This window comes from Rosa chinensis, chromosome 7, assembly GCF_002994745.2.
Source record: "Rosa chinensis cultivar Old Blush chromosome 7, RchiOBHm-V2, whole genome shotgun sequence".
Lineage (NCBI taxonomy): Eukaryota > Viridiplantae > Streptophyta > Magnoliopsida > Rosales > Rosaceae > Rosa > Rosa chinensis.
In genome coordinates, this window is record NC_037094.1 from 63,561,446 (window position 1) to 63,577,216 (window position 15,771).

General features: G+C 38.0%; 2 protein-coding genes across 2 annotated transcripts; both read left to right on the plus strand.

The window, feature by feature from the left end:
- The first annotated feature begins 315 nt into the window (after positions 1–315).
- LOC112178384 lies at positions 316–2,160 on the plus strand. The gene is made up of 5 exons (XM_024316539.1): positions 316–383; positions 1,267–1,366; positions 1,617–1,706; positions 1,811–1,942; positions 2,050–2,160. Exons 1-5 carry the CDS (start codon positions 316–318, stop codon positions 2,158–2,160), a joined length of 501 nt encoding a protein of 166 aa, XP_024172307.1.
- An 11,185-nt stretch (positions 2,161–13,345) lies between these two features.
- On the plus strand, positions 13,346–15,169 carry LOC112178845. The gene is made up of 4 exons (XM_024317090.2): positions 13,346–13,775; positions 13,868–13,950; positions 14,046–14,245; positions 14,897–15,169. The coding sequence occupies exons 1-4, from the start codon at positions 13,525–13,527 to the stop codon at positions 15,023–15,025; spliced, it is 663 nt and encodes a 220-aa protein (XP_024172858.1). The 5' UTR covers positions 13,346–13,524; the 3' UTR covers positions 15,026–15,169.
- The last annotated feature ends 602 nt before the right edge of the window (positions 15,170–15,771 follow it).

Consider the following 15,771-nt stretch of genomic DNA (forward strand, 5'->3'; position numbering starts at 1 on the left):
TAGTAAGGAAAATTGAAGTGTAAGAGAAATTGGTTTTACCTGAAAGTGATAACTAGTTTTCTGTTTCCCAGTAAGGTACTATGTTTCTTGAAATCAGTGTGATAGAGCATGAAGTTCAGCAATTGTTTTGGGTAGGGGTGGGCAAAAATGACCGAAAGACCGAAAGACCGGAAGGGACCGATCCGGACCGGCCGGTTCGGTCCGGGTTTTAGAAGGAAAATAAGTGTTTTCGGGCCAGTTCGGTCCCTATACACTTGGTGGCGGTCCGGTCCCGGTTCATGAAAATAAGTATGTTATGGCCGGTTCGGTCACTAAATGAACTTGGCGGTCCGGGTTGGGTTCTTGGCGGTTCTTGATTGCATGGACCGGAAAACCGAGCTTATGTACGTGTCGTCCAATTATAGGTTTATTTTCGAAGTATATTGTGTTAGCGTGGACGCCATCACATGTGATTACTGATTAGTTAATAGACCTAAACGGCTAAACTCAATCTCTAACTTGGCCGACTCCGCCTCCAAGGCTCCAACTCTCTTAGTCTCTCACTCTCTCCTCACAATCGATCCGGACTGCTCCTTGGCCGACTCCGCCTCCAACTCTCTCAGTCACAATCGATCCGGACTGCTCGATCTTCCTCAGCCCTCAGTCACTCACTCACTCAGCCCCCAGAAATCGCCAAATCGGTATTCCTCACCTCTGGTCTTCTCCTCGACATCGCCTCCGGCGGTCCGGCCTCTCATTCTTGGTCTCTTCAGTCTCTCTCTCTCATTCTTTGCCTTTTTTCTGCAGGGAAGAGAAAGATCCTGCTGCACAGTGAAAGAGAGAGAGAAAGATCCAGCTGCACACACACAGAGAGACAGAGAGAGAGAGAGAGAGAGAGAGAGAAAGATCTCGCCGTCGTCCTATACGCCTCCGAGCAAGCCTGGGCCGACGCCGGCGCTGAGGTTCAGCACATTTTTTGCTAGTTCTGGTTCAGCACGTTTTTTGCTAGTATATATGTGTTTCTGTTGTGAATTGCTCCCAGGTTTGGAAATGAATTGCTGTAGTATATATGTGTTTCTGTTGTGTTTCTGTTATCAAGTATATATGGTTCTGGTTCAGCACGTTTTTTACATGAATTACTCACTTTCATGTAAAAATCTCAACTTGGTTTTGGATTTGGGAAAACTAGTGACTTCCCTGCTACCATGAAATTAAAGCAGAGATTAGAAGTTATTGTTTTGATCATTCTGATATACTTGATATCATAACATACTTGATATCATGCAGGGCAAGCATCACCCCCGGAACTGTTTTGATCATTCTGGCTGGAAGGTTCAAGGGCAAGAGGGTTGTCTTTTTGAAGCAGCTGTGTTCTGGCTTGCTTTTGGTCACTGGTATGTTTTCTTTTTCTTAACTGACTGAGAAATTGTTTTTGCTTTTGGTTACAATTTGTGCCTTTTGTGTTCGTGTCCCTGTGATCAATGTACATTTAGTTTGTTATGGTTGTGTGTCCCTGTGATCAATATAATTCACAGTCTCTTATCCTTGATTCTGTTTGTTTTTTTTTTCTTTCATGTTTAAAAGTGCATATATACATGCTATTTTGGGGTTTGAGTCTCTTTTAATATTGATCTTAGGAAGAGAAAGAAAAAACAGGGTTTCTCTTCCTTCCTCTCTTAATTATATCTGTTTTTCTACACATCTTTATTGTTGACACATTAGCTTTGGTAATCATCGTCGTCATTCACATTGCTTTTCTCTTGTTCAATATATCTAAAAGTCATTTTCGTAATTAGGGTGTTAACTAATTATGTGGTGCATTTGCATTTAGGTTAGGAGATTAGAGGGGCAAGGGGTGCCCTCGAAGCACGCCGAGGCCATAACAGCTGCCATCACTGAAGTTTTGAATGACAGCTTGGAGAATGTGTCTCAGTCGTTTGTTTCCAAGGCAAAGCAGCAGAAAGTAAGGACTTTGTGTTTAGTGTGACTTTCCTGCACATCTTTATATACCCCATGCGTTCAGTTTTGCTTTCTGCATGTTATGCTAATTGGTGTGTATTGTGTGAATAGAATGAGATGATCCAAGACTCGAACTTGTCCAAGTTCAAATCCGAAGTTCAAAGTTCTCAGGTAGATTCTAGCTCTTTAGTATCAGTTGCTAACATGGTTACATGGGCTTGAATATTGTATTTTACAATCTTCTTTTGTTTTGGTAAAGCTGAATGCCCTTTTTCTGTTTTCGTCATACTGGTTAAACAAAAAAAGTGCCCCCCAGTGAAGTTATGTTGATTATGAGAGGAAGGAAGAGAAACCCTGTTTTTTCTTTCCTGCACATCTTTATTCTATTCTGTTCTTCATATATGCGAGATTTTTTTTTCTACCAGTTCTGTAGTGGTGCGCGCTTTTTCCTCTGACAGAGTGGTTAGATATGAACATGAGATTGAAGAGTGAATACAGTAAATACTGGATTGAAATCAGTGAAATGTGTATGGATGTGTTTTTATAGTTTTACTCTTTCATTGATATTTGATCAGAGTTCATGCAATTTATAACATTATTAACATATTGGGGGCACCCATATTGATATATGATTATATGCAATTCATAACTCAGACTTGATACTATATTTGTTTTTGTGTTTGAGGTAGAGCTATGAATGAATAAATCAAAGTTCAAACGTGAATATGGAGGACTGGAGGAGCAGCTGCATGGTAGCAATAGCATGGAGCAGCTGCATGTCTTTTTAAACTGCTCTTGTTGTCTTGTTGAACATTGTTTCGGTTTTTAATTTGTTATGTTGTTAAGACAATATGTGTTGGTGAACTTGCTGTGTAATTGTGTTGGGTTGCTTGCTTTGAATGGTTATTTGCAAGATGGATTTATTTGCAACCTTGCTGCTAGTGCAGATTGCACTTTGCAGAATGGTTTATTGGTTTTTTTTTTTTTTTTTCCAGCATTGCAGCAATGTTGCTAGTTCATAGAATCATATTGCATTACTCTTTATACTCTCTAAACAGAAGCAGGCCAAGCAACAAAGATTGACTGGAACCGGAAACCCGAAAAAAGGACCGGTTTTGTCCCGGTCCGGGTTTATCCCGGTCCTTGTTATATGCAACTACGGTCCCGGCCCGAAGTAAGATTTTTGATCCCGGTTCCGGTCCCGGTCCCTATAAAACAATTACCGGTCCGGGCTTATCCCGGTCCCTGTTTTGTGCAACTGCAAAACCGGCTCGAAGTGGGATTACCGGTCCCGGTCCCTGTAAAACCGGTGCCGGTTTGGGACCGTGCCCAGCCCTAGTTTTGGGCCTTTTGTGCTTCCGAGTTCTGCTGGAGAAGAGAGAAGGAGTTCGAGGGCGGAGGAAGAGGAAGAAGAAGAAAAGAAAGGAAGTCGGCCATTATTTTTTGGTTTTTGGGTAATAAGGGTAGTTTAGACATTTCATCTATATTAAGGTTTAAAATCTAAAAAGTGGGCTCAGATGAAGAAGAAAAGAAAGGAAGTCGGCCTTTTTTTTTTGGTTTTTGGGTAATAAGGGTAGTTTGGACATTTCATCTATATTAAGGTTTAAAATCTAAAAAGTGGGCTCTGATTTCGGGTCCAACTCAGTATCTGATATCACTTTTCGAGCCAATTTTGAATTTTGGACGAAGCTGAGGGAAAATGAAAGTGCAGGGACCATCATGATTAAAAAAAAAGGTCAGGGACCAAACTGATATTTGCCCCAAAGTTTGAGGGGGCAAACTGGATTTAGTCCAAAGTTAAATTAGAAGGGATAGACCTATGTTGCTGAAGCTTTGTTAGGCAAAGCCCACTATTGACAATAAAAAAATAAATGCACATAGTTTTTCCTAAACACATTTGGCGGTACAAATCTTCCATAGAAAATAGGGGCCGTGACTACTTACCTAATTTTAGCCTAAAAATTACTCACTTACTCCACTAAGAGTTTTTTAACCCCATTTACCCAATCCAACAGTATTTGACAGTATTGCCCTCATTTTAATTTATAAATTACACTCATATCTATCTCTCTCTCTCTCATCCCTCCAATCTGCGTTTTCTCCCTCTCTCATCCTCTGATTCCGATATGCACGTTCCTCTCTCTCTCTCTCTCTCTCTCTCTCAACCATGGCAGCTCCGACGGCCCATATATCCATGACGCGCCTCCTCCATGAGTGCATAGCCTACCAACATGCCCTGGATCTCAACCTCGACCACCTCCTCTCCTAGTGCTCCGACCTCGACAAGCACCTCTCCAATCTCCAGAAATCCTCCCAGGTCCTCGACGCAGATCACGTCCTCTCCAACGTCTCCTCCACCTGTGACCTCGCCGGCCACGTCAACGCCAAGGTCCGCGAGCTCGACCTCACCCAGTCGCATGTCAACTCCACGCTCCTCCTTTTGTACGCGATTGTGGAGCAATTTTTGGGTGCCCAGAGTACTTTTTTTTTTTGTTCATCAGAGGTCTGGGAAGCTCAAAGATCCACACCAGAATCGGGTGTGGGCTTCGCAGGCAGGGCTCGGTCGACATGTTATTGAGAGGCAATAATATGAGTATTGGGGGGGCAATAATATGCATATAAATTGATCAATTGTGCTTGTAGTGTATTCATTTTGGTTTTGGGAGTTTATACAATTCACTGGAGGGCAATAATATGATTATTGGAGACAATAATATGATTATTGGGAGGCAATAATATGATTACTGAGGGGGCAATAATATGGTTACTGGGTATTATTAGGGGGCAATAAATTCAGACGCCGGAATCCAGTCACTAGTCTGATAGCCGAATTCTGATTCAGGTGACCGGTCGCCAGATTCTGGTCATCGGTTACAGGATTCCGGTCACCGGTCGCAGGAGTCGGGTCACCGGACCGCCACCGGAGTCAAGCAAGGTCTCCAATGACTTCTTTCTCTAAGTGACAAAGAAGGAGAGGGCAAAAATGTCCCAAAAATAAATAAAAATGAATTAAAAAATACTTAATTGGGTATTAGGGAAATAATCTCTTAGAGTATTTGAGTAAGTGGGCAATTTTTAAGCTAAAATTGGGTAAATGATCATTTCCCCTAGAAAATAAATGACTAAATTCAAATTACTATATTGTACTTTCAAGCAGTGTTCTAAAAATCCCTCTGAGCAGCCGCTTTGATTAGTTTAGGCAGAGGCTAGGTGGGTTGGGTTTAAAAAAATATATTCAAAAATTTTAATTTTTGTAGTCTAATACTTAGAATATGACTTTTTATGATATCGAGCAACTTAGAGAAACCCTAAGGCCGTGTACTCCATTGTTGCAAAGTTGGTCTCGTCCGGCAGTGCCCGGACTTCCAGGTGGCCTCCAGCCTCGCTGCCGTCTTGGGGTTTGCTGCCGGATGGGAGATCCATATCTACTGCTCATAGGGCTCTGTCGGAGAGGGTTCTCCCAGTTTTTGCCAGTTTGGTTTGGCTGAGCTGGTGGCGGAGGCAGTGGTTGTGTTGTTATAGGCCGGTAATCAGTCCCAGTGAATGGTTTCTTGGACCTGCAGAGCCGACATGGGTTTCGATCGGTGGCGGTGTGGGGTTGTGAAGATCTAGATTGGGGATGGTGTTGTTTTGGTGGTGACGCAGGTCAATGACGTGGCTTGGGACAATTGGATTGCTGCCATGGTGATGTAGATCACAATGAGGCGGGTTGGAGGCATGGGTCGAACCAAACTCGGCCGGAATGTGACATATGAGTTGGGAGAAGATGGTGGACTGGGCCCGAACCAGGATGATGGGCCCGGGGGATCTTATTGGTTGAGGCTTCAGGTTGTTGGGCTAAGGTTTTTACCCTAGTCCATTAGCTTCTAAATTTGATCTAGGATTTAGGCCTTTGGCTCAACCCTTGTACCAATGGAGGGTCTTCGCTATCTCTACGGTCTTGAAATGTATAATGAGTAGGTCTATTTCTACGTACCATTGTGGGTACTACCACTACCTTCTTGTCTGTCTATGTCCTTAAATGACAGCGGAAGGGTATATATATATGTAACGGCTTATTCTGACTTGTGATGAATATACCATTTTGCCGCTTGGGCTTTCTAAAAAAAAAAAGACTTTTTATTTGTAAGTATGTATTCAATATCTAATTATTTTTTCTCTTCTATATGTTTTCAATCAATTATACTACTAAGTATAGTTTTTTATTTTACTTACACTTATTTATATATTGTATAATGAAATTAAATGAAATAAACATCTGCGTAGACGCCCGCCTAAACCCCACCTAAGTGCTTACATGCTAGGCCCCTCTCCACCGCCCACCTACTACCTAGCAATTTTTTGAACATGCATTGCTTTCAAGTGCTTATAAAACTTAACAAGGCACACATGAAAATGCACTACTAGCAAAATAACAATACACACGGATTTACTGTAGTTAAAAGCCACAGAAATCCGTGTGAAATAGAAATACTAACAGAAATCCGTGTGAAATGAGCATAATCGGGCCCACAATAATTTATACAATAACAATATCAACGGAAATCCGTGTGCATAAACAACAGTCACAGATATCTGTGTACAAACTAAAACATTTTCACACGGATATCTGTGTGAAAATCAATTCACACTGATTTCTGTACGTATTATAAATTAGTTTATTTCGAAATAATTAATTTTTTTTTTAGGTGAATTATGGAGGGACGGATTTCCGTTACAATAAGCATTTGATACAGATATCTGTGTGAAAAGAACATAATTGAGCCCTACAGTGATTTATACAATAACAATATCGACGGAAATCCGTGTGAATAAACAATAGTAACAGATGTCTGTGTAAATGATAAAATATTTTTACACGGATATCTGTGTGCAGATCAATTCACACTGATTTCTGTGTGAAAATCCGAAATTAGTTTATTTCGCGATCATTAATTTTGTTTGTTTGTTATCTGTCATTAATTTTGACAGATTTCCGTTATAATAAGTATTTGATACAGATTTCTGTGTGCAATGAGTAATACACACGGATTTCCGTGTGAAAATGTTGACACAGATATCCGTGTGAAAAGAACAATGAGCTACAAAATTCCGTGTGAAAAAGGAGACTACACACAGAAATCCGTGTGAATAAACAACAGTAACTGATGTCTGTGTAAAAACTAAAACCTATTCACACGGATATCCGTGTGAAAAAAACAATTAGCTACAGAATTCCATGTGAAAAAGTATATGTGTATATAAAGTTAACCACTTATTTGATATTGAAAGAACGGCGGATTGGATTAATTTTTTTACACCGTACCTATTAATATGCTATAAATAGATGAGTAATGTCAAATTTATCAATTTTTTATTTTTATTTTTGGATTGCACAAAATTCTTATACGTCTACTAATGTGGTATAACTAGTTTATTAGTTATAATGAAAAGTATATCTTCCATAAGCAACAATGCGTAGGAAATAGACTTTATCAAAATCGACCGTAGGATGTTATCATGATAAGAATAAATGGTTGTGTTCAAAATTTCAGCTATTTTCGTCGTCGTTTGGGTTTCGATCTAGTAGGTCAACCCTAAACTTTAAATACTACATAAAACTAATATGCTCATAACCGCACACTCGTAACTTATTTTTTGATCTGTAAACTCTTATGCTCTCATGGGTAGAAGCTATATCAACTAATGTAAAAATTTCTGAAATTTTATCTCCTCAAGGGTCGGCTCCCCTTAGGGAAGTAGAAGCGTTTAAAGGGTTGACCGGTTTTTGGTACAGACATCTGTGTGAAATGAGTAATACACACGGATATCTGTGTGAAATGGGATATCCGTGTGAAAAGAACAATTAGCTACAGAATTTCGTGTGAAAAAGTATATGTGTATATAAAGTTAACCACTTATTTGATATTGAAAGAACGGCGGATTGAGTTAATTTTTTTACATCGTACCTATTAATACGCTATAAATAGATGAGTAATGTCAAATTTATTAATTTTTTATTTTTATTTTTTGGATTGCACAAAATTCTTATATGTCTACTAATGTGGTATAACTAGTTCATTAGTTATAATGCGTATACCTTCCATAAGCAACAATGCGTAGGAAATAGACTTTATCAAAATCGACCGTAGGATGTTATCATGATAAGAATAAATAGTTGTGTTCAAAATTTTAGCTATTTTCGTTGTCGTTTGGGTTTCGATCTAGTAGGTCAACCCTAAATTTTAAAGACTACATAAAACTAATAAGCTCATAACCGCTCACTCGTAACTTATTTTTTTGATCTGTAAACTCTCATGCTCTCATGGGTAGAAGCTATATCAACTAATGTAAAAATTTCTGAAATTTTATCTCCTCAAGGGTCGGCTCCCCTTAGGGAAGTAGTAGCGTTTAAAGGGTTGACCGGTTTTTGGTACAGACATCTGTGTGAAATAAGTAACACACACGGATATCTGTGTGAAATGTTAACACGGAAATCCGTGTGAAAAGAACCATTCGCTACAGAATTCTGTGTGAAAAATTCTATTAGCTACAGAATTCCGTTACAACAAGTGTTTAATACAGAATTATCTGTGAAATGAGCAACACACGAATATCTGTGTGAAATGTAGACACGGATATCTGTGTGAAAAGAAAAATTAGCTACTAAATTCCGTGTGAAAAAAATAGAATAGAGACAGAATTCAGTGTAAACAATAATTAACACGACAGTTATATATTACCGAGATAAATATACACGAAAATCAGTGGTAAATATATATGTATCTCACACGGATTTTCGTGGTAAATTTTTTCCCGCTCACTTTTTTGGAACAAATTCAATTTCCCTCCCGTAGTAGTATTACACACGGATTTCCGTGGATTTCTTAAGTACATACACAAGGATATCCGTAGCAAAGGTAAATGTATTTCACACGGATTGACGTGGAAATTCCGCTTATACCCAGCAAATTGCAATTGAATGACAATTATTTAGTTTCAAAAAACAAGGGCGGGCCAATGCGGGCCAATCAATTTATTCCCGCTCAATATTTGGATATTCCCACGGATTACTGTGGGTGCTGTTGTAAATATTTAAATAACAATAGATGATAGCTATTGGGTTACCGAGGTAAATTCACACGGATATCTGTAGTAAATGCAAATGTATTTCACATGGATTTCCGTGTGAAATACTATAAACACACAGATTTCCGTGCATAATGCTGCTTAAAACCAGAAAATTTTCCACAAAATAACAACACACACGGATTTACTGTACTTAAAAGCCACAGAAATCCGTGTGAAATAGAAATACTAACAGAAATCCGTGTGAAATACTAACAGATATGTAGCTCACACGGATTTTTGTGGTAAATTTTTTTCCCGCTCATTTTTTTGGAATAAATTCAATTTTCCTCCCCTAGTAGTACTACACACGGATTTCTGTGGATTACTAAGCCATATACACGAATATCAGTAGCAAGGGTAAATGTATTTCACACGGATATCCGTGGAAATTCCGCTTATAACCAGCAAATTGATCCAAATCTGAAGCATATCGATCCCTATTTCTCTCTCTCCTCTCCCCGAGCTGAAAACAGAGCATGGAGTCTCCGGCTCCGTTCTCCCTCCTCCGGCCACCGTTTGACGCCAAACCACATCCTACAGCTTCGTATCTTCCTTGTGCAGCTGCCTGTGGTAGCCTTGAGCGGCGGCACGGCCTGTATCGGCGGCGGTAACCACGTTTCCATTTTCGGCCGTTTTGGTTCAAACCGAGATTTCTCCTATCTCCGGCCACCAAAACTCGAGTTCTTTAGTTTGTTGAACTAGTATCAAGGAGTAGAACACGCAGAAAGAAGGACCGGACCCGAAGCAACCGTTTTTACGTTGAACGGAGCAGCTATCGGAAACTGCAGTTTTTCCGGCCAAACCGGACTGTTTTGGTAATTTTCGATCACTTGTACTCATTTTCTGACTTCGTGCTAGTTATAAATGTTTCTCAAAATGATAAAACGAAGCGGAACAGCCCTGCCCCAACACCATTGGAGGTGGTCGGCGGCGGCTCTGCCCCTAACTCCGGCGACCTTTTTCGGCCAGTTCCGGGGGTCCTAAGAGCAGTTTCTGCTCATTTTTAGATTCTACATGTCGATACGATCATTTTGATATATAGCATGTGAATTTTGGATATCGTATGATTTAGTTGTGAATTTTACAATTTCGATCGATTTTGATAGTTCGATTTGTGATATGTGAAGATCGGACCATCCGTTAGACTTGTAATCTTGATATGATGATCGTAGGACTGTCACAAATGTGGGTCTTGCAGAAACTACCTACCTATATTGATTTTCAATTTGCTTGAGACGTGTTACTCTATGACATTGTCTTGGTTGCCATCAGTCGAATACCGGTAATCGAAGACAAAGTTCGGTTATGTCAAGCTCTCATCCAAACTTTTCGCATTTCACTTGGAATGTTGCAGCTTGGGCAGACAATGAAATTAGTAGTACTTGCATTGTTGATGATCGTGTACTAATTTTTATTCTAATTAGCATTATTGGTATGAAATGTAAAAAAATATCTTGCTATGAATGTAAAGTTTGAATATTTTCGATTGAGTTGTGGATTTGTTCATTTTATTGTAAATATTTGTAATATATTTAAATTGTAGAAAAATAAAAGTTTTTTTTTTTTGAATAAAAAATAAAAGTATTATTATGTTTAGGTTGCAAATTAATTAGCAGAAATTTTTTTTTTTAACATGCTGTTACTTTTACACACAGAAATCAGTGAGAGTTAGGGTAAAAGGATTTGACATAGAAATCTGTGTGAGATAGGTATGTATTTGACACAGAAATCCGTGTGAGATTGGTACGTATTTGGTACAGAAATCCCTGTGAAATAGAGTTGTTCACACGGATACATTCCATTACGGTGATCTATATTTACGGAAAGATAGTGGGGCCCACTTCTAATATTCACACAGACAAAATAATCCGTGTGAGATAGGTATGTATTTGACACAGAAATCCGTGTGAGATTGGTACGTATTTGGTACAGAAATCCCTGTGAAATAGAGTTGTTCACACGGATACATTCCATTACGGTGATCTATATTTACGGAAAGATAGTGGGGCCCACTTCTAATATTCACACAGACAAAATAATCCGTGTGAGATAGGTATGTATTTGACACAGAAATCTGTGTGAGATTGGTATGTATTTGGTACAGAAATCCCTGTGAAATAGAGTTATTCACACGGATACATTCCATTACGGTGATCTATATTTACGGAAAGATAGTGGGGCCCACTTCTAATATTCACACGGACAAAATAATCCGTGTGAGATAGGTATGTATTTGACACAGAAATCCGTGTGAGATTGGTACGTATTTGGTACAGAAATCCGTGTGAAATAGAGTTGTTCACACGGATGCATTCCATTACGGTGATCTATATTTACGGAAAGATAGTGGGGCCCACTTCTAATATTCACACGGACAAAATAATCCGTGTGAGATAGGTATGTATTTGACACAGAAAATCCGTGTGAGATAAGTACGTATTTGGCACAGAAATCCGTGTGAAATAGAGTTGTTCACACGGATTGCAGCTAATTCTGGTAATTTATATTTGTGGAATTATATGGGGCCCACGTAAGTATTTCACACGGACAAAATAATCCGTGTGAGATGAGTATTACCCCCCCTCCAAACCACACGGTAACTCAATCTGTGCGTGTACCGTGGGTAAAAGCTATCACACACTGAAATCCGTGTGAGAAAGTCTTATTACCCACAGATTTTAATCTTTGGGTAATTGTTGTTTTGCTAGTAGTGATGGTTTTGAGAAGCACATGTCAATTAATTCCTCATCTAATAGTGTGTTTGCTAAATTTGAAAAGCACTTTTAGAATTTTTAGAAACAATCTCAAATAGATCTATAATATCACTATGAATAATACTTTTAATGAGTCTTGTAAAACGAGAGAGACTGAAGTGCTGTGTGGATGCTTTGTGATTGGTTTGCTATTTAGTTTCAACTTCAACATTTGTACAGGGCATTGGAGGCTTGGGCAAGGAAGTTGAGAAGGGCTTGGGGCAAGTTCGAAGGATAACTGTTAGGACTTGGTTCAGGCCTTGTCATCTAGTCATCTATCGATCTTTCTAGGTCATGACTGGGGCCTTTATACGACGATTTTGGTAGACACATTCTAGAGTTTCATAGGTCATCGTCTCACTACACACACGTGCGTGTGTGTGTATCATGAAGCTAACTAGTTGTGCACCAGTTGGCTCCCTGAACTCTACAATATATATATATATACACACACACACACACATACATATATATTGTAATTAATCACCTCCGCTAATTTTGGCTGATCTACCACATATGTTGTAATATTTCATGAATAAATATTTAGGGTGCAACTATTTCCACCTTATTAAATGCTTTGTTCACCCTACAATCAAATTTTTTCTCTAAAATCTCAAAATTGTCTTTAAGTACAATTATTAACAGAAAAAATAATTGTAGTTGAGCACAATTTTATGGATAAATAAAATTTCACCCAACAGACATCCCAAATTTTATGGATAAATAAAATTTCACCCAACAGACATCCCAATTATCATCTCAGCTTTCTATACTGAAAAAAAAATTATCATCTTAGCTTCTTCATCGCTAGTCTACCAAACAATTAGTTAGATGAAATTTTCAAGCTATAGCAGCAAGTGAAAAGAATTGTTGGTTAATATTATTTTGTTCTACTTCATGTGACTCGTGTTTGATTCTATGTCACAATAGCTAATGAATGGAGAAGATAAAGAAGAGGAAAAAAAAAGGGCATATGGGGTTGCACCACGATGGTAGCACTTTTTTCTTTTCCAATTTTACGTTTTCAATAGTGATATCTTTTTTGTCTTTTCTAAATTATTTGAGGGTGAAATTGGAAGTTTCAGGATAAAAGTTTAATTATACGGTGAACAAAGTATTTAATAGGGTGGAAATAGCATCACCCAATATTTATCATGAGCTCTACCACATATATTATAATTAATTCATGAATTAATTACAATATATGAATAAATATTTATCATCTCTTTCATAACAAAAAAAAATAATAATAAATGACGGCAGCATCTAGCCTTGACAAAAATTATTCTTATAGAATGACTACAGCTACTGGTCTTCTTGACATCGATATGGACCGATGCACAAGTGGAGATTTAACACGGTTTGAAATTTATTCATTGAGAACCAGGATCTCAGTTTTTTTATTTCAATGCAACTGAAATGGACTATTATTTTATACGCACCCTCGTTGATAACAACATAAGAAAGTTCCCAACATGTTCAAAAACGTAAAGCCTTGAAGAAAGAGAAGTTCATTGACTCTGCAAACTCTATATAAGTCATTAACTTCACGCCTACTCCTCATAAATACGGTGTCAACCAAACCTTTTACAAACAGATTCATCCTTCATTCGAAACACACTTTCCTTTGCATTCATTTCACCTTTGTTTCCTCAGTCGTATTCTCAATCTTCCACAACCTACTTCATTTCTTTCTCTGCAATTCAACGCACATCTTGTCGCCATGGCCATGTCCGTCAGAACAATCACAACAACAACAGCTCTTACTCCCAGCAATTCTAGATCATCACTACTTCATCGCCATCTCGGATTAAACCAGAGGGATTCATGTCGTTTTCTCGGAAACCAGAGCTTGCGATCATGCAATACGAGCCTTCAGAGAGTTCAGATTGGCAGCAAGATCCTGCTAATGGTGGTCAATAGCGTTGACCCCGGCACCCCTCCTCTTCCTTCCGATCCTTCCGGTGGTTCTTGGTAAAGTTCATCTATTCAGGAATGTAGTCTTAATTGTTTTATGTGATTAATTGATTGTATATGTGCTTATTAGTTTGTATTTATATATGCAGGAAAATGTGGCTTTTGGGTGTACTTTTCTCACTAATTATACCCTTTACGAAGAACAAATGGTACCCATTACTCACGTTGAAAGGTAAGCTATACTATATTCACAATGTTATTATTATTGCTTAACTAGTGATTATAAATTAGGTTATGTATTAATTGTATGCGGTTATATATGCGTAGACCGAGTGGAGACGGCGATGGATGCCGCAGAAGAAGTGGCGGAGCTCGTGGAGAAGGTGTCCGAGAAAGTCGAGGAGGTCGCGGATGATATCGGCAATCATCTTCCCGAAGGTAAACTTCGACATGCTGCCATGCTTGTGGAGGAATTAGCTGACAAAACAGGCAAGGCTGCGGCCATGGCGGATGATATCATTGAGAAGGTGAAAATTTCTCTAACTAATCTTACCTAATACCTCTGTTAATTTCTTAACTTCTACGTGTAAAATCGACATACACCACCTTAATTATTATATTGTTTTAGATTAGTACTAACAAATTTTAAGATATCTTATCCATGATTAACGCTTGAGGGTCACATGTATTAAGCTCTGTGATAAAACCAACATATGTGCTTAGGTTGAATGATAGTTGCTCTTAATTTAATTAAACAAATATGTCTTTGTCTTGAGGTCATGAAGAACAATAAAGAATATATATATATATATATATATATATATATATATATGTTAGAAAATGAAACCACTTGTTAGCTGTTTTACTATTCCTGTACTCCAATTCGCTGGATTAATTAATATGACATTTTCTAATGAGGCGGCTTCATGCTTCCCACCTGCTATACTGTCGACCTCAAATCAAAATGTGCACTTTTCAAACATCTAGCTCTTTGTTTTTCTTCAAGAAATTCTATATTTTTTACCTAACTGTTTCAACAAATCCCCTAAATTCATGATGGGATCCATGCGTTTCTTGCTTGTTATTTTTTCGAGGAAAACAAATACAAACGAACATATATAACAAATATATCTGTCTTTTTTCATAAATGTAATCGTTGTTTGATGAAAAAATCGCAGGTTGAGGAAGTGGAGAAAGAGGTAGACTCCATCATTGACAAGGCCAATGAGAAAAAGAAAGAAGACAAAACCAAAGAAGCGAGTACCAAGCAAGATAATAGTATTGAAAATGAGACAATTGTAAACTGAGTCAGCTTGTGGCTAGTTCAATGCATGCATGTGAATCCTGTATGTATGTGGTTTGTCAATGTAATTCAATATTTTTTAATTTTTATATATCATAGAATTTATTTAACTAAATGTATAAGCTTGTTGCTGTAATTTTCAATTTCAGATAATTGTAGTTTTAGAATAAAAACTATGAAGTATAGGGTGCACCTTAGACCCTATTCTAACCCACCAATTCAATATTAATCGTCTATAAGTTTGACTTTTAACTAATTAAAAATATAATAATTGTGCTTATATCGAAACTTATTTCATCATTCATATCCAGACCAACCAAATCATTATAACATTTTTCTCAAAGAAAAAAGATACAATAATTAGGCTAATCCTACACGTCATAATAATTATTGAGAAAAAAATAGGTCTTTATACACATCATGCATCATGATACTTTTTTTTTTTGAAGAAATGGATAATTTCATATTAAACTTATCATTGGCCAGAAGACACGTATATCAGATGCTGTCTCATACCAGAATCATAAATGGTATAAGCTAACTAACAAAAGACAGGTACCCTCATTAGTAACATATTCACTCACTTATTGAGTCTAACAATAAGAAACAAAACCCTCCCTAGCAACCTCTCATGAAGCGCGCAGTAACCTCGTCACCTAGAGACCTCAATTGGTGTACAACTAGATAACTAAGATGAAAGTAGTAGAAGACTCGACTTCTAGTATTAGGCAAGGAAAACCAGGAAATCAA